The sequence below is a fragment of the Lissotriton helveticus genome, chromosome 3_1 (genome assembly GCF_964261635.1).
Source record: "Lissotriton helveticus chromosome 3_1, aLisHel1.1, whole genome shotgun sequence".
In the NCBI taxonomy this organism is placed as follows: Eukaryota; Metazoa; Chordata; class Amphibia; order Caudata; family Salamandridae; genus Lissotriton; species Lissotriton helveticus.
In genome coordinates, this window is record NC_136061.1 from 157,171,178 (window position 1) to 157,191,276 (window position 20,099).

At 43.2% G+C, this 20,099-nt stretch overlaps 1 protein-coding gene across 1 annotated transcript in view; it reads left to right on the top strand.

Annotated features, from left to right (window-relative positions):
• The window catches only part of RFC2 (replication factor C subunit 2), a 57,836-nt gene extending 38,684 nt beyond the window's left edge, over positions 1-19,152 (top strand). The window contains exons 8-11 of the mRNA XM_078679437.1: positions 9,691-9,756; positions 12,918-12,998; positions 17,712-17,825; positions 18,830-19,152. Of these exons, the coding sequence (XP_078535563.1) occupies positions 9,691-9,756; positions 12,918-12,998; positions 17,712-17,825; positions 18,830-18,937 (369 nt within the window). The 3' untranslated portion in view covers positions 18,938-19,152. The remainder of the gene's footprint in view (positions 1-9,690; positions 9,757-12,917; positions 12,999-17,711; positions 17,826-18,829) is intronic.
• Positions 19,153-20,099: the final 947 nt, after the last annotated feature.

Below are 20,099 nucleotides of genomic sequence, written 5' to 3' on the forward strand. Positions count from 1 at the left end.
CAAGGTTATTTCTGATTTTCATGTCAACCAGACAATAACTTTGCCTACGTTTTTTCAGAATCCTTCTTCTCCAGCTGAAAGGTCCTTACATTCCCTGGACGTTAGGATGGTGTTGAGTTTATCTGGATAAAACCAAATATTCGTAGGTCAGACCAATTGTTTATCAATTATGGATCGGTCAGGTCGGGTCTTGCGACCTTGAAGCAGTCCATCTCTAGGTGGATTGTGTCCTGCATACAGCTGTGTTACCAAAAAGCTAATAAGACCTTAGGGGGTAAGCCTAAGGCTCATTCCACCAGAGGCAAAGCTGCCACGACTGCTTTGCTCCGTAATGTTCCAATTGCAGAAATCTGCAAGGCGGCCACTTGGAAGTCGGTTCATACCTTTGCTAAGCATTATTGCCTGGACACTGATGCCAGGGCAGACGCTCAGGTTGGGCAGGCTTCGCTGCGAAATCTGTTCGCACATTAGTGGTGTTATTTCTCTTTTCTCCACCGCCGCTTTGGTGTGGGGATGGGCTTGCCATTCTATTCACTAGATTATGACTATACACAGAGATCCCCTACTACAGAAGGAGTAGTTTCTGTCCTGTAACTCCAGTTCTGTAGTAGGGGTATCTCTGTTATAGTCATAAGCGCCCGCCCTCCTCCCCGGTGGAGAGAGATTCATGTAAGGAATGCTACAGGTCTGGCGTGTTACGCCTTCAAAAAGAACTGAAAGTAAAAGGGACCTGCAGTGCATTCTGGGATACTGGGAGAAGTTCTGGAAAGTTCTCTTAAAGGCACAGTATCCTATTTAAGCCACATAATGGCAGCCTATGGGGCTTGTCTGTCCATGCCTTCCTCTCTATCATTCCAGAGGCTTTTACTGGTAGAGGCAAGTTTTTCTGTAAAAGAAACTGGGCAGACTGTGCTGTTTGTGTGGTTGTATTTGGTGGAATTTCTAGTTGAAGTACTGGACAGTGTAGCCTGTGCATATAGGCTGCATTATTTGTCTTTAAATTCTCTCTTAAGTGTATTTGCAGTTCTGCATTTTTTGACAACTTAAGAGATTATTTTTGATTGCCGGGGTCCACGCACATGAGCGGGACCAATCACTAGATTATGACTATAACAGAGATACCCCTACTACAGAACTGGAGTTACAGTACAGAAACTACTCCTTCAAGTTTTCCAAACCAGTCCATGTCCCTCTACGAATCCTCGAGGGGTGACTGTGTGGTAGCTGTCAATTGTTGGGCAATGTCCTGTTTGGCAGTTAGGGTACCCAGCCCCACCAGCTTCCTATCCCCGTGTGGCCACCCATGACTTCCATAATCCGCAAGAGACCAATTTGGGGTTGCAAGTCAATGGGAGTCACTACTACTGCTAAGAGTCCCATAACAGTTGCCCAATAGGTTTGTATGTTAGGACCGTTCCCAAATAATGTGGAAGAAATCTGAGTGGGGTTCAGCACCTCTGGCATTCGGTGGAGTCACAAAGGAAAACCCGCCACAAGCGTAAAATGGAACCGGTGAAGGAACTTGCATTGTACCAGGAGGAGCCTGGCAGACATTGCCAGAGTATAGGGTGCCATACAAGCGTCCCTCCATTCTACTTGGTCCAGCTCTTCCGCCCAGCCCTCCGACCTCTCTCTGGATGTCAAGTGTCATGGAGTGTACCACCAGTGAGCTATAGATCTGAGACGCCCCAGGCCCCTTTGCCCAAGTGACCAATTAGGAGCTTACATTCTAGAGGGCTGTATTCAGGTACCTCATGGAGAGAGCGTTCTGAAGTTGCAGGTATCGAAAGAACTGGGAGGGTGGCGTGCTGAAATCCGCTTGAAGCTCTTTAAAGGACATCTTGTGGCCCTCCCCTCCAAACATCGAGATCCCTATATTGTCCCATCTACGGAAGCCAGCCAAGGAGGCCACCTGTGCCAACCACCTGCCCTGACACAGTGAAGTCTCTAGAGTAAGCCTTTAGAGACCATCCAGTCTAGCAAAGTACAGCTCGCCATGTACGAAATACCACCTGGGTAACCTCTGGTAGTGTGGTAGGGATAGTATCCCTGTAAAGGATGCCCATCACTCTGTCGAGCCCCAACAGGGCAAGTTCCCCCCTGTAAGAGGGAACATCCCACCCCGTGCAACCACTCACTAATGTAAAGAAGAAGCGGAGTCCCTCAGTAAGAGTCTCATTTCAGCTTTGGACATTTCTTCGTCATATGTCGCACGTATGCACTTCCCGGTGCCAACTTCCCAAATGAACCTGCTTCCCATGGCCTGAATGGCATAAAACCATACCTTTAAAATAAATAATGGATAATTTTACAAAAAATACTAGAGGTACAGGAGGACCATCATCTTAAAAAAGGAAACTCTGCCCATAACATTTAGCAGGAGGGTAGCCCATCGCTTCATATCCTCTCGACCCTTGCGCGTCACAGGGCTCAAATTCAGGCTTTGTGTTAAGCCTGGCTTCCAGGAGATGTATACCCCCAGGTATTGAAAGCTGATCTGACAGATTGGAATCTGTGAATCCCAGTCCTTGTCCTGTCGATCGCCTTGGGGGTGGCACAAACAGGAACATGCTGTTCATTTGTTATCCCCTGTTTTTAACGTGGGGCTCTTCTTCCCCTCATACCTGCACTTTAATTGTGTTGTCCACCGCTATTGTTGCGGGTCCGGGTCCCGGGGTGGGAAAAATATCGGCTGCCATCTTTGAGTGGTGTTTGCCGAGAGGGGGGCGGTGACTACGAGCGGACTAGCGCTCTGGGGGATCTGATGCATGCCTACATAAGGCGACCGGTCCTAGGCTCTTCCTTGCTAAGGTAAAGAATTCCCTGCATAGCGCCTCGCACCTCGTGCTTTTTACATCGCGCTGTCTTTTAAATTTACCTTTTGATATTTGCTTTTGCTGCTGTTCATTTGTTATCCCCTGTTTTTAACGTGGGGCTCTTCTTCCCCTCATACCTGCACTTTAATTGTGTTGTCCACCGCTATTGTTGCGGGTCCGGGTCCCGGGGTGGGAAAAATATCGGCCGCCATCTTTGAGTGGTGTTTGCCGAGAGGGGGGCGGTGACTACGAGCGGACTAGCGCTCTGGGGGATCTGATGCACACCTACATATAGCTCCCTTGTGAGCGCAGCGGGGGCGCCTTCGCAGCGCCGGAGTCACGCCAGAGTCCAGCCCGTCTGCGCCCGTCAGCGTCCCGGAGGCGGCCGGGGCTGGACGGCTCTGTCTTGTTGGTTTGTTTTATTCCGGTCCCTGTTTGTTTCGCTTTGTCAAAATATGTTGATCTATTCATCGGTTGAGCTACTCGCCTTACGCCTCCCTCGAGGCAATTGTTCCCATATTTTTCCTGGCGGTCGGAAATTAAGGAAAGGTTGTCCGTCATGCGCGTGGCGGTTCCCGGCTGCAGACGGAACCAGGCATGACAATAAATCTGTTCCTTTTCATTGCCTTCTCCTTAATACCAGGTCCGTAAACTGTCACTCCCTTAATATCTGGAATTTGTTGCATAATTCCAATATTACGTGTCTATTTTTGACTGAGACCTGGTTAGGTGAATGTTCCGCACCGGACCTGGCCAATGCCATCCCTCCGAATTATAACATCTTTAGGAGGGATAGAACATTGGGCAGAGGAGGTGGAGTAGCTCTTATTATGAAAAAGAGTATCTCCTGCTCTACCTTTCCGGTGGAGAATATCCAGGGATGTGAAGCCCTCGGCTTCACTTTACATCTTTCCCCTCTCCAGGCCTGTACCGGGATACTTTTGTACAGAACCCCCGGATCGACGGGACCTTTTTTTGACGAATTGCAAGTAGCTCTTTCAGTCCCTTGTCTCAGGTCTGATCATTGCATTTTTCTTGGAGATCTTAATGTCCATATGGACAATAATTGTGACCCTGACGCTACAAAACTTATTGATATCACAGCTTCGTTAGGGCTATCCCCGTTTGTGAAAGGACCAACACATAACAAAGGCCATACCTTAGATCAGGTATTCTCAACGAGACCCATTTCTGATTGTTCTATACAGCCAGTACTCTGGTCGGATCATTTTTTAATCTCCTTCTCCTTGCCTGTCACTGCCCTCATTCGGGAGAGAGAAGTAATAGAGGCCACGCTGACTTCACGCCCGTTCCATCTGCTCTCCGGGGATATGTTATTGGAGGCTCTCATCACTTTTCCTTGCCCCCTTCTGGGAAGTTTGGAAGAGAATCTTGTCCTCCTCCAAAAATGGCTTTTAGCCAGATTTGAGATTTTAATCCCCGCAAAGAAACCTAAATTAGGAGAGCGCAGAGCGTCGGCCCCGTGGTTTTCTCCACGGTTGAGGACACAACGACAGGAGTGCAAAAGGGCTGAGAGGGCCTGGAGGCGGGCTTATGATCCAATTGAGAAATTGAAATTTCGAGCAGCAATAAAAGCCTATCAATCAATTTGGGATGAAAAAAGGGCCTATTTTGAACATCGTATTGATGAGGCTGATAATGTCTGCAAAGAAATTTTTAAAGTGGTTCAGGATTTTACTTCTCCTGCCGTTTGTACCCCTAGTCACACTCATACGCACTCTTGGATACAACAATTAGCCATCTTTTTTGTTAGCAAGATCACAGCCATCCAGGCCTCTCTCTCCGGCGCTCAATCGGTCTTGAGCCACTTAACGCCACCATTTTCTGTGGAAGGTCATGGTCCCTTCCTCTTCGAATTTCCTCATATGGATCTTAGTACATCCTTGGAGCTTTTGTCAGGCTTGAAATCTGGCTCTCCTTTAGATCCATGTCCGGCTAAATATTTGGGGAAAGTGGCATCTGCCATTAACATCTTGGTGAACCCCCTGTTGAATACATCCCTGTCTACAGGGGAGGTGCCTCAGGCATGGAAGCGTGCCTTGATTCTACCTCTGCTCAAGAAACCCACCTTGGACCCCCTCATCCATGCCAACTACAGGCCAATCTCCCTTCTCCCTGCTCTGGCGAAAGTGGCCGAGAGATACGTGCATAGGACAATTTCCAGTTTCATCGAAGGAAACGACCTGTTGCACGCCTCGCAGTCCGGTTTCCGTGCTAATTTTAGCACAGAGTCGGCTTTGCTTGAGGTCACTGATGCCATCAGGGAAGTACTCGACTCTGGGGGAAAGGCCATGTTAGTCATGCTTGACTTGTCGGCGGCTTTCGACACCGTTCCTCACGAAGGCCTCCTTGTAAGACTCTGGGAGTGTGGCCTTCGCGGAACGGTGTGGAACTGGCTAAAATCTTTTCTGGCCCACCGCCGACAAACGATCTGGGTGCCTCCCTTTTCCGCTGATATGGCTCCGCTAGAGGTGGGAGTCCCGCAGGGCTCCATTCTCAGCCCTATGCTGTTTAACATCTTTATGGCCCCTCTGGCGGGAGTCGCGGAATCATTTGGCGCCCAGATCGTGTCATATGCTGATGACACCCAACTCCTGTTCACATGTGATAGGGGTGGGTCTTTCAATGGCATACAGATCAGGGACTGCCTTGGTGCGGTGTTTGAGTGGTTTAGATGTCATGGATTAAAATGCAACTCAGATAAGTCGGAGCTCCTCTTCTTTGGCTGCGCCCCTGAACCCAATTGGAAATCTTGGTGGCCACATGATATGTTCCCCCCCTGACAAGGTGTCTTTTAAGGCCAAGAATTTGGGAGTGATAGTGGATTGTGAATTATCTTTTGGACCTCACATCTCGTCTCTTTCAGGGAAATGCTTCGGCATTTTACGGATGTTGAGGAAATTTCTTCCTCTACTATCACTTAACCATAGGAAAACAGTTGTTCAGGCATTGATCGGTTCGCGACTGGACTACGCAAACGCTCTTTTTTTGGGGTTACCGAAATATCTTACGACCAGTTTGCAAGTAGTCCAGAATTCGGCAGCCCGTACCATCTTTGGACTCCCGAGGAGAGCTGGTGCCACTGCTTTATTGAACACCTTACACTGGCTACCTATCTCCAAGCGAATTCTTTTCAAATGCCTGACCGTCGCCTTTAAGGCCCTACATGGTATTGGCCCCAAGTATATTGGGAAATGTCTTTCCCGGTATGCACCGAGCAGGACCCTCAGGTCATCGGGTCTGTCTATGATGACAGTCCCTGCAATTCGCCGTGCAAGATTGGGAGGTCGGTCTTTCCGCTATTCAAGACCTAAAGCCTGGAACGATTTACCACTGTCCTTGAGACAGGCTCCCTGTCTTCTTGCTTTTAGGAAGGACCTGAAAACATGGCTCTTCACTAAATAGATCCTTTTCCTTCTCTGCTCCTTTCTGTTGTGTGGCTGCTTTTTTTATGCTGATATTCTTCGCCAAAGCGCCGGGATGCTCCTCGGAGTAGCCGTGCGCTATAGAAGAAATAAAGTAACATAACATAAAGTAACATAACTCCAATTAACTCGTAAGGCTGACGCATTCCTGAAAAGTTGTAGTATTTTGAGGACACTGGGCCCCGTATTGACTGGGTGGGACATGAACAACAGGATGTCATCCGCATAAAGGGCAATACGGTCTACCTAAATGAGGACCCATTCGAAGCCCCAGACTTGTACATCGCATCTCACCCAAGTTGCCAAGGATTCTATGATCATGGCAAACCGCAACGGGATGGCCATCACAATTGTAACAAATTGTCATGAAAGTAAATTTCGTGCTTGAAAGTCTGCAGGTGTGAGTATAACAAATTGTAAATTCAGTAGGCTTTATGGTGACCGGTAAGGGGGGTCCCTATTTGAGTCCATTAAGAAAAAAATATATCCCTGCTCAGATGGGATAATGTTGCTGTGTTCCATTTTGCTCTGCGTCCCCTTGATCCGATTGAAGCAAAAGTTCAGGGACTCCTGCTGGACCCTAAAAACTCTGCATCCTTTGACATTGTCAGTTATACTTAAAATCTGCCTTGAGTCCTGCTGTAGTGATCTGCATTCTGTGATATTTTGACCTTCAACATATGTGACAAACTCCTAGGTTTACTAAAGAACAGTCTAATGACTATTTCAGGCAACGATGATTTGTACATTAGCAACCACTAAATTACACTTTAGGAGTTTTTTTTTTTTTTTTTTAAACTAAATGGAGATTTTGCATGTGCAGCTGATAACCGGGTTGGACATGGCTAAAGAAACTACAATGTTTGGACAGTTTTCCCATACTTTGAGGTTCAGCCTTAAAAACATCAGTTTCCCTTGTATTCCCTTAGATTTGGCCAGAAACTGGCCTTGGTTGTTGTTGGTGCCTGGGTTGGCCTGTTGTACTGCCTGTGTGGGAAACATGATCATTTGCTTGTACACTTTTAAGAGCTCTGTTGTAATGATAGCAAGAACAAAAGTTAAATCCTATTCAGGACAAGAAAGGGTTGGTAGGAGTGCTATTGATAAGCATATTTATTGGACTTGACAGAATTAATTTACTGTAAGACTGTAAATCCTATCCAGTACTTTAGAAACATCACGCACATTGAATTTTGTATCGTGTAACAGTTGTGATAGATTTGGCTATTGTTGCAGGTATATGCAGTTTTAAATTTTTTCTAAGAAATTAGAATAAGCATTTTGTTATACAGCATATAGAGAAACTCTAAAAGTATACCACTGAATTTTCGTGTGCCGGGCTGAGTATTTTAAAGATTGAGCATTCCTTTTTTGGAGTCAGTGCAAAACTGACCAAGACTGAATATTGCAGCCAAAGCTGAATATCACAGCCTGTTTTTTCCATCACTTGGTTGAATCTTATTTGGTTTTGTAGTTTGGTTGTCTCTGCAGGAATGCCTGTAGATTCTGTGAAAGAAGTCGAGGTAGAATGTCTCTCCACTAGGTAAGAGCTGTAGTGAGTGGGTTCGTTGTAAGAGGTACAATGGTGGAAGGTATTTTTGAGTACAGCATTGACTTGAGAGGTTGAATATGTTGTGGAATTTATCTTGGGTAATAGGTGTCATGGTGTCAGTGGCAAAGGGTTTTTCAGGTTGGTGTAGAAGAACATTTAGTTTTGGTGAGATTTAAGTAGAGCCAGTTGGTAATTACTCCATTCTCAACTTGTATTGATCAATGATAACCTCTATTAATGACCTAGTGTTGCTTTTGTGATTTTAGCTGAAACTTAACTGTCATAATTTCGTACATGATCAAAATGTGTTCAAAAAAAAAAAAAGACACCAAAAACAATGCATCTTCAGAGGAGTTCTGGCACTGAAGAATGTGCTTGAATTTGTTTAGTTAAATCTATATTTGTCTGGCATCCGATTAGAAATGCTGCATACTTCACTGATCCGGTAAATGCAGAAGTAACAGCTGTCCAGTGGTGCCACCTTAATAATATGTTAAGTTGTTGATATACGACATAGGTTTTCAGCCAGTCGGATCCTTGTTGACTGTGATATATGGACTTGCCTGCCTGTAACCTCTCCTAGGGCTAAGTATAAACTTTAAATTGAGGAATTACCCGACAGGGATGCGGTATTGTAGATGTTATTGTATGTGCATGAGAGGATTGTGGTGACATTCTCGTTATGAACCTATGGGCCACAAGTATCAACCTATTTTGTAATCTCAAATCGTGCGAATCAATAAATTCGGCCATTTTGTGAATGCAAAATAGCCTTTCAAGATGTATAAAAGGCTTTGGCAGTGCATTTTCGGTAACTGCAATTTTTTTGCGATTTCCTAAAATTGTGACTATTAGTGAATCACAGTTTGCGATGTCTAAGCACATGTACCAAGCAGTTTCTAAATGCTAACTTTTCATTTGGGAAATTCTATTACCATCGACTACAAGTTGGAAAAAACCCAAAAAATGCAAGTGTCATGTTGCGCACACATACCCTTAGGTCATGTGTGCGCTTTACATGTTTGTTTTTTTTGGATGCTACGCTGCGCCCTAGGCCCTGGCGCCCCCTTGGATTTGCATTACTCAATTTATGATTACCAATTGGGTAATCTCAAATTAGCTAATGAAAAAACATTTGCACCTATGGGCCTATGTTTTTTCACCTATGGGCCTAGGCCCATAGGAACAAATGGAGTAGTATTCCCTAATAGCAATTACCTATTTACCGAATCGCTATTTGGTAATATTAAGGAATCGCTATATCTTTAGCGATTGCTTATATACATCGCATTTTGCGATTACTAAATAGCGATTCAGTAAAAATCGCTATTTAGTAATCGCGAAATGCTATTTTGATACATGTGGCCCTTAGTGTAACATTGGGGGCCCTGGAAAGTCCTGATGAAAGCTTGCTGACCTTTCTATGCATGAACTACCAGCTGAAACATGTTGACTCATGAATGTAGGAGGCATTGATTCTCCTTAGACATCCAACTTTCTGTTCTTTAACCTGTCCCTGGGTGCCCATAGATTAAACTGCCTTTTAAAGGTGACACCTAGAGGCATTTTAACTCTTATTTTGCCAGGTCCCAGTAAGGTGTTCCTTCATTGAATCAAAGTGCTCCCCCCATAAGTGGGGTTGAGCCAGCCTGGAATTTGATTATTAGTTTACTCGATGTAGCATGCCACATAGAAATGTATGAGTTGGTGTCCATTAAAAAGTAAGGTTTCAGAAATCCCCCCTCCTCTTAACCTGGGAGACTGCCTATCCTTGTTTTCTTGTTAATTAGTTTTGCAATATGTTCAGCATTCCTTTTTATTCTGAATATTCCAGGTATGTGCGATGTTTGTAAACCATATATCTCTCAATTTGCAGGCATTGAACAATTTACAGTCCACCCAATCTGGATTTGGTTTTGTCAACAGTACAAATGTGTTCAAGGTAAGAGTGCACCTCATTGCAATGAGACACAACTTTCTATATGAAAAGGGTTTGTCCTGCGTGCATCATGTTCTGTAGCATGTATTTAGGCTTTAGTTCAGAATATGATGAAAACATCAGTTGCTGCTCAGTTTCCAAGAGATTGAAATGTAATGCCGTCTTCAATTACCTGTTCTGTACACCACTTTGATTATTTTTACGTTTTTTTTTGTTCCTGTTCATTTCTAATTCAGAAGATTAGTTATTCTTTTAATTGAGAATGCCAAGATATGTACTGTGAACTGGCACAGCTCAGAAATAACTTTTAGTGTTCCTCTTTTATTTCTCCTGCACCCTCACCATCATAGTTTGTTTCTATCTATATATTACTTTATGCCCTGTTTTTGCACCCCATATAAAACATTCCTATCCTAAATTTCTGCTAATTCATTAAAAACATACACAGATAATATTTCCTGTACTGCTGACTGCTTCTGTTAGTTTTTCTCTAGATGATTGCAAAATTTCTGACCAGTTACTGTTTGTAAGGTCTGCTGATAACCTTTGTATCATCCTCAAATGTTTGGCTAATCAGTCTCGTTAATATCCTTATTCGAAATTGCCTGAGATCTTCTGGGGATCCTTAAATGAAGAGCCCGCTGCCACTCCCCTTTGTAAAGCTGAAGCCTCATTGAGTGGTCTAGATGGGTACTGTGGGATTTGGTGTTGTGCACCAGCCAAGATGCTAGGCCATGCCTCTTTATGGGGAACATTGTTTGTTAATCTGATTTAAGTTTGTAGCTTAATTCTTCTCAGAAAAGGATGTTTTCTTCCCTAAATATATCCTCATGGACAGAAATTGCTCCGGAGAGTTTACTACAGCAGACTATGTATTACTCTTCCTTTTAAACCTTTTTCACTGATCAGTAAACTTAAGTTTATATTTCTAGTGGCTGCCTATCAAGTTGCAAGTTTATGTACACACTGGCCAATCATTAAGAGCACTGTGAAGGGCACATTTAGCTTTGTCTGTTATTTATTTTTCCTGCACAGTGACAGGTTTTCAAGAATGTTAGGTTAGCTACGCCTCCTACTACTGGTAGCCGTCAACCACTGGATCTACGGATCCCCAAAAAACCCAGCTTTCCGCCTAGAACAATACCAAACTGGACGGGAGGGGCATTTAGGGGCCCTCTAAAGTAAGGCTCGAAGAGGTTGCTACCTAGGGCTTATGTCACAAACTGTGGCCTATGGTATAAGGCCACCAAGTGCATGGGTTGGGCGGATACGTTCGCAAAAGCTACACCGCTGTGGTTATCGCAGAGGCTGGCTTCACTTTGCTTCCACAAAGGGTTTGATAAGTGGGACCTCACCACCCCTTGTTGTAAATAATTTTGTCCACCCTAAGCGTGGAAGGGTATACTCAGACATGAGTCCCTTGCTCATTGCACCATCAGGATTCAAGCAAGCCGGGCCGAAGACGGCTGTAATGCCAGAAACCGGTCCCCGGAAGCTTGTTTCCTTCCCAGTGTAAGAATTGGTTTTGTAGTTTGGTTTGCCCTGTTATGCACTGGGACAGGAACAGACTAATTTGCATACAGCCAGGTTCTGAAACTGGGATGGTGCAATGAGCTAAAAAACGGTGTTGGATCTAGCCCTGATCTCTTGACTGGGTGAGAGTATTCTGCTTAATTCAGAGAATCTGTCCCTCACCACCCCTTGTTGTAAATAATTTTGATAAGTGGGACACCATCTGTTTTGCAAGTATAGGGGACTTGGCCAACAAAGGGAAACTTCTCACCTTTAAAGAATTGCAAAACAAACATGCTCTCGCACAAGGAGAGATTTTCCGATACTTACAGATCCTACACGCTATTCTCACTAGGGTCCCTGACCTCCCTTCCTTGCCAGATGCTTCCCCCTTAGAGGACTACCTGCTTACCGAACCACTCTTGGCTAAAGCTATCTCCTGCACTTACCGTAAACTCTGCAATAACTTACCTGATTCCTTTCAAACTCTTCGAGACTGCTGGCAGACAGACTTAGGGATACTGGAAGAGAAGGACTAGCAGACAGCACTAAAAATACTTCATAGGTCCTACCTTTCAGGAGTACTCCTGGCCAAAATAGGTAGCCTTAGGGGCTGCGGCCAAGACGGTACCTTTTATCATATCCTGTGGGACTGTCCCCATGTACGTCCTATATGGGACAGGATGACCAAGAAAATGAAAGACCCATTGGGTAAACACATTCAATTATCACCGCGATTGGGGATTCTAAATATATGGGAAGCTACCAACTTGACCGAAGTGGACTGCAATAGGTGGCATTGGGATACCTATTGGTGAAACGAGCTATAGCAATGCTATGGGGATCCAACAAACAGCCACTGACTATTGGTTGGGTAGCAGAGATGGATAGATGTATGATTGCAGAGAAGGAGGTCTATAAACAAAGAGGCTGCCCTAAGAAGTGGGATAAAAAATGGGGAGATTGGAATGCCTTTAGATGGGAAATTTGTACTTCTCCAACAGAAGATATGGCGATGAGAAGAACTGGAATTGATAACCCTTCAAATCCTTCATATTTGTAACACACAAACGTCAGTATACTGTAATATATGAACTTCGGACCGCAATGTATATTGGAATGGTGACTGTGCTTTATCTTTAAAAAATTGTTAAAATAAAAACAAAAAAGAATCTTAGGTTCTGTTCCTGCTTTTTCAGTCTCTGTTGATTTTGAGATCTGATTTTTGACAAGACCAGATGCAACAGCACATTAGCTTGGCTGCACATTAGTGTTCAGTAGCAAGACCATCTTATTAAACATATTCAACATTGTTTTTTGCTCTGAAGCCAGTTTGGCATTGAATATTATGCCCAAATCCCTTGTCTAATTCTGGCATCACCCAGCATGTATTTAGATGGCGAGTGTTAATGTTGATGGTGACCATTTTAATACCTTTTTCTTAGATTTGATAAGGCAGATATTCGTCCTCCAATGATACTTATTCCAGACATTTTTTAAATAGAAGCTTAATGTGTACATTTGGAATTTGAAGTGCAGTCTGCATAACTCTTATGATGTCAAGCCATTTTAATTCTGATATTTGGTTCCGCTGAGGGCTTGGGAAAAGTTGTATGTATGTGTTTTTTTTAATTTTCACTTTTGTGTTTCAGGTGTGTGATGAGCCTCACCCCCTTCTTGTGAAGGAGATGATACAGCACTGTGTAGAGGGCAACATTGATGAAGCTTACAAGGTTTGCATTTCATTATTTTGTTAGTCTTGCCTGAGGCATGGGTATCTTGATTCCTCCATCAAAGCATTTCCATATGCTTAAACCATATACAATAATGCACAGATATCGAACCCCTGACCCTCTCACCTCTATTGCAAGAACTCCTTACTTTGAAAACCAAGGTAGCAAGTGTTAAAGTTCCTGTGTGTTGCTGATGAATACACAACCAGGCCAGCAACAGATGACTGCTTGAATTCAGTAGGCATAGTGGCGTAACAAAATGTGAGCGGCCCCCTTGCAAGATATTTATTTATTTTTATTTATTTTATTTATTTGAGGTGTTATAGTGCGAACCTGACCCATGGGGTATCAGAGCGCTTTACAGGGTTAAACCAGTTATGTACAGGTAATGCATAGGCAAAATCCAAGGAATGGGGGTTAGGGAATTGAACACAATAGTACAAAAGCCAGAATTCTATAAATAATCAGTGCAGTATCAGAATCAACGGGCGACATCAACGATAAAAAGGGAAAAACCAGCAATTGTATACGTGGGGGCAAATGATAGCAAAAGGCAGAGAGAAACGGCAGAACAATTGAAGGAGTGAGAATTGGTACACAGAGTGCCAAGCAGTACAGGAGATTATGCACAGAAATAGTCATGATAAAAGGCGGTATGTGCGACAAAGGAGTTATTGGAGGAATTTGCTCATTAGGAAGGTTTTAGCTTCCTTTTTGAAGATTGACAGAGAAGGTATTCTTCTGATGGAGGATGGTAGCGGGTTCCAGATTCTTGGTGCAGCCCCAGAGAACACTCGGTTATAGGTTTTTTCCTTGCAGAAGCGCGGTGGCTGGAGCACAAGGTCTCTGGCGGACTGGAAGTTTCTGAATTTCCCAGATACCACAATTTTCTGGGCGAGGTAAGCCGGGGAGTTTGTGTACAGGGCTTTGTGTGGGCTGCAGACCAGCTTGAACTGGCTTCCTCTTGAGGCCAGAATCCAGCTCAAGGCCTTCGGTTGTGGTGAAATGTGGTCAAATTCTTTTGAGCCAGATTTGATTTGATTATGGAATTTATATAGCGCACAAATGCCCAAGGGCATCTAGGCGCTATGCGGAGGACTATGGCAGGGTTTCAGATGGAGCCGGTGTAACTTAGTTTGAGAATAGCCATGTCTTTAGGAGCTTTCTGAATCCGAGCAACGTTGTGCAGCTTTTAATATCTATCGGGAGTTCCACAGTTTCACTGTACCCAGGACAAAGCTTCTTCCTCCCCAGCCGGCTTTTGTAAATGTTGGTGTATGGAGGAGTTTGCTCTGTGCTGTGCGAAGGTGTCTGGGTGGGTGGTACCATGTGAGGTGTTTTTTCAAGAATGCTAGTCCATTTCCATACATAGCTTTGTACGCCAGACATGGGGATTTAAATGCAATCCTTTTCTTCACAGGAAGCCAGTGGAGTTTTCTTAAGCCTTCTGAGATGGACTGGAATTTGGGAATGTTCAGCAGCATTCTGGCGGCTGCATTCTGTACTTGCTTAAGCATGTGCTGTTTTTGAAGGCCTAGTTATAAGGCATTACCGTAGTCCAGTCTAGCCATGGCTAGAACCATCACTAGTGTATTTACTGCTTCTGGGGGGAGAAAGTATGTACTCTACAGATGGATTTTAATGTTAGAAAGACCTGGGAGACGACCTTATTGATCTGGTGTTAGAAGGTCAGTCTGTAATCAAAAATTATGCCCAGATTCCTCACTTTATGGACTGGGGTGGGATGAGCTCCCATACTGGGATGCCACCAGTTCCGTGACCAAAAGGAGGTATCAGATCCCAGTAGGAGAACCTCTGTTTTGGTCCCATTAAGTTGTAGGCAATTTGTCCCCATCCATTGATTTATGTGGGACAGGCATTGGCTAAAGTGGTCTGCTGCTTCCCCGGGGCTGCTTGAGATTGACACCGATTTTGGTGTCGTCTGCGTAAGATAGAAGTGTGAAGCCGAACTGCTTGATATTGGCTAGAGGGGTCACATTCAAGTTGAACAAGGTGGGGCTTAATGAGGAGCCCTGCGCGCCCCAGCGTAAATTGCTCTGAGCAGGAGTCGCCGATTTTGAACATATTGATACCTGTTGTTCAGATAAGGTTTGATCAGCTTTAAAGCGGAGTTCCTGATTCCTACCTCTTGGAGTCTTCTGATTAGAATATCAAGGTTCACGGTGTCAAATGCCGCAGATAGATCCATCAGGATCAAGGTAGCCTTGGCACCGGTGTCTAGTATTGCCCGTATCGCCTCTGCTGCCATAATCTGGGCCGTTTCTGTGCCATGCCCGTGTCGGAACCCGTATTGGGAGGAATGCAACAAGTCTGCTGAGGAGATGAAGGTCGTAATTTGGGAGTTGAGAATTGTTTCCAAGACCTTAGTTGGGAAGGGAATCCTCGCAATAGGTCTATAACCGCTGGGATCTAGATTGTTTTTTCAGTAAAGGAAGAATTGAAACTGTTTTCCACACGTCTGGAAAAATACCTGAAGTGATGATTTCTTTCTAAAGTATGCTGAGTTGTTCGCTGATATTATCCGGTGCCATGTGAAATATTTCTGGTGGACAGGGGTCTGAGGGTGCTCCGGATTTAATTACTTGCGAAATCTGTTCTATATTAGGTGACACGAAGGATTCCATTACAGTGATGGAGCATGGGGGGTAATGACGGAAGTGACTGCTGTACCGTCATCTCAGTCTGTGAGGGATTCAAAGATAGTTTGCACCTTGTCTCTAAAATACCCTGTGAGTTGGTTGCAGAATGCCACACTGTGATCCTTTTGTTGTGGTTCTGGTAGTTTGACTAGTTCCTTTAATGTTGCAAATAGTGCTTGCTGGAGTTACCTGCCTGGTGTATTTTTTATCCAATATCATCTTTTTACAGGTGCTCAGTGCTTGGGAATATGAGGTTTTGTCAACTGTTAAGTAGTTGCAACCTGCAGCGTCTCTCGGCTTTTCTGCAGAGTTGTTTCTATTTGCACAAGTTGTGTCAGAACCAGGGCCCTGATTTGTTTGTGCGCTTGCTAGTGCGATTTTCTTTTTTCTTTTTCTTTTCTGGTGCTAGTGAGTTTACTGCGGATTTAATCCAATTGGTAAAACTCTGTCGCCAGGTTTGCCTCAGAATTTATATCTGGTTTAGAGGCTGTTAGAGTGGATAAGAGTCTAGCTGCTGCATTGAAGCACACTTTTACAGGGGCCGTGGTAGTCTTGAGCAGGCCAGATAGAGTAGAGCAGCTGTATTCAATTCTGGAGATAACTAACGCCTGAACTGCTGTATTTAGGTTGGCAGTTTCAAGGAAGGGTTTTAGTTTTATCAAGTAGCTCAGATGGAACCTGGCTGTTTTGGCCATCGAGTTGATGTGTTTGTGCTTATTCAGGTTGCTGACCAAGGTTATGCCTGAGAGATTTGGCAGAATCCACTATGGTAGGTGTGCAGTTGAGTGCTGTGATCAAATTAATCCATTCCAGGATGTTATTAGGGGGGGAAATGAGAAGGAACTCTGTCTTTTGGGCGTTCAGTTTGAGCTGGTTATTGGCTAGCCATTGCACAGTCAGTTTCAGGGCATCATTCAGATGGGTAATCTCCTCAAGAGAAGAGATTTTGATTTATATCTGAGTATCATCGGCGTACATGTAGAAGGAGATGTTGGCCGTGCGAAGTATTTCAGCAAATTGTTCAAGGTGAAGATTGAAGAGGGTAGGGGACAGAGTAGAGCCTTGAGGGACACCAATTGATATCTGGGAAGGAGCAGATAGGTTGCAGTTGACTAAGAATCTCTGGGTGCGGTTCTGGAGGAAGGAACCAAACCATTTGATGATGGTACCTCCTAGACCCATCCTGAGATACTGATGGAGCTCCTCACACTCAAATCAATACGGGCTGAGGGGGACCCCCTTCAATATGGGCTTTCCCCTCACCCCTGCACTGCGGGGACCCTTTGCCTTTTTAGACTGCCTTTTCAGGGGCGTAACAGAGGGCATCTTAATTAAAATAGCACTAGGTAAAAGTAAAACCTTTCAGGGGATTTGGTCATTCCATTTAGAATATTTAATAACTTGATGCACAAAACTCAAGTAGATGACAGAAATAGCAAGAAATTAGCAAAGTCTAGCATTTGCCACCAAATGGCACCTGCATTTTACTAATGAATAGGAGTAGGTATAAGAATTGCATTGTGTACCCTTTAAATAAGTATTGTGACCTTAAAGCATTCTTCATACTTTACCTCCATGTACAAGTTTGAGAAGTTCAAATAGGAATAAGGAACACTGAATTGGAGAATGCATTTGCTTTACCCAATTCCACAATCCATAAAGTGGGAAAGCAGCTAGAGGATATGTGAGTCTAGTGTGTTTCAAGGCAGATCTGCCGTGCCAGTAAGGATACAAAGCAAAGGTGCACTGATATACGTAGAGCTAATGTCGAAGATAAGTACATTTTTATATTAAAAAACACAAAATAATTGCTGCTGAACCCAAGTACTCAAACACATTTGTTAGCAAATATATAAAGGCTCATCTCTTCTGAAAAAGCACTGAACACAGCCAAGAAGAATACATGAAAATTGTTTTAGATCCAATTTTCAAATGCCCACGCTTGAAATCTGTGTGTCTTGCTTACAAATATTTGCCTTGAGATGGCATTGCTGTAGCCTGTTTCATGCCCCAGAATATTTCACAGTGGTGCTTCTATCTTTATTTTGTACAGATTGTTGCCCATCTCTGGAAGCTTGGCTACTCTCCTGAAGATATTATTGGCAACATTTTCAGAGTCTGCAAAACATTTCAAATGCCAGAGTTTCTCAAGCTGGAGTTCATCAAGGTGGGTGTTTGGTCTGGTAGTTTAATATATGGTTTGTGTAATCGGTACCTGCATAGTAGCTTGAGTTTAGATTGATTTTCTTTTTTTATTGCAATACTACGGTGGTAAGGCTCTTGTGAAGTTTAGTATACTAGCATCTTTCAGTAGACATGTTCTTAACACCTCTATGTGAGTCTTATTTAAAAATCTTTTTTATCCTTTACTGTGGTTTGAATGATCAAATCCTTTGTTTTGAAAAAAGTTTAAAATGCATTTGCTAATATTACATTCTTGACATGTTAAGTGTTGGTTTGGTTAATTTTAACACTTAAAAATAAAACCTTGAACACCATTTAATTGAATCGTACCAAATTAGTTTTCTACAACAGATAGGCAACCTCCTTTACAAAAACACAATAATACTGAGCTCCTCCACTAAGATACCACTATGAAAATTTCAGGATTTCTAGTTTTCAGTTCCACTTCAAATTGGGCCTCTGAGCAGTTAGAATCTTTGAAAACGTGGTTACCTGGTATATCATTCGTATCAGAACTGTGTGGTTTGTACAGCTGATAATCGCTAATATGATTACTTAATTTTTCTTACCACAGCACTGACAGAATTGAATAACGATAGCTTTTGTAAACTAGGGAACCAGGGCTGCAGGATTTGGGATTAGGCCTAATCAAATAATAACTAGCATTTTACATTCCGTTTCGTAGCTGTAGCAATTGGAACAATCCTAATCGTGATGCCTGATAAAATGAGTTTGTGTGTAGATTTACGAATGTTAAAGTGCTTTAAGAGGTCCTTAAGGGTTGTAGCTATTAATTAGGCAAAGTAATTAATGTAGTAGTTATCGATTGGCCAGAGGAATACATTTTTATCTGGTCACTGGGGTTCTCGAAGGCATAAGTTACTCTAGAGTAGACTGGGGATGTACGTATTTTTCAGTTTAAACGCGAATATTTAAAAGTTTGTATTCAATGTCTTATTTTGTTTGTGTGCTTTTTTTTACTTCCAGGAAATTGGTTACACTCACATGAAAATAGCAGAAGGTGTGAACTCACTATTACAAATGGCTGGACTTCTTGCCAGGCTTTGTCAAAAAACTGTTCCAACAGCAAGCTGAATACTTTCTTTTACAACGTGGACCCCAAATTCCCTCGTTACACCTGTGAATGGATTTGAGATGTCCAGCAATTTGTGGCACTTAATAAGCTGTTCACTAAAAAGAAAAACAATGATGTTTCACAATGAACAGTGCTGCTGAAATCAAATTGTTTATAGTTTTTAATGTTGGTGATACAACTTGGATGATGAATATGTAATAAAATATAAACCTTCCATTTGCTTTTCTTTATCCTGTACCTAATCAATGTTACTACTTTTTATTTCACAAGAATACTGTATTTAGTGTTTGAGTTGTATCCCCAGTTTCCCTTTTTTTCGTACATCGTTCTTTATAACTCGGTATTAGCTTGTACCAAGCTTTAAAATTGATAATACAGGCCTACCATCAAGCAGTGCTAAAAATGGAATTATTGCTGAAGAAACAAAATGCAAGATAGTAGGAAACCTATCAAACAGCTCAACTACTGATTATAGCCATGTATTTAAGGCAAGCACATCTTAGTGGTAGTATTACTGCGAAACAATTTTGGTGAGCCCTGTATGACAGTTTATATACTGCACCAGATATCCTCATTAGCTGCCTAGAATGAAGAGATCCTAGTTACTGTACCAGCAGACGCTTCACTGGATTTCTGTCACGCTGTATGAAGATAATAACCGGAAGGTCACTTTCTTACATGTCTGCTGCATTGCAGAAAATATCCATGCGCGAGCCATGAATTGTGGGCAATGATCAGAATTTTGGATGGAAGAAAGGCCATGCAAGAGAGGACTGAACATTTACTGGATGTTGTACAACCTCTCAAAGGTACTAGTGTGTGAAGTGCCTAGAAAAGTTAAACCCTGTCCATTTTAAAAATGAGAATATTGAGCCTTTTCCTTTTATTGAAAAGCAGAAGATGTAATGGAATAATGGTGCAGTGCATTAATTTTCAGAGTCCCCCTGATTCCTCTTTCAGATGTCAGAGTAGTCCACGAGGTAAATTGTATCGATATTCCTCACCATTCACAAGGCTTTCATGGCGGTGCAAGTGTAACTACTTACTCTTGGGTAGCTGCATAGGTTTAGCTTGTGTACGTAACCAGAGCTATTACGAGTGACTTTCTTGAATACATGACAGCATTGTCTCTCCGCAGTCCAACAAGTTTAGGAAGGGGCT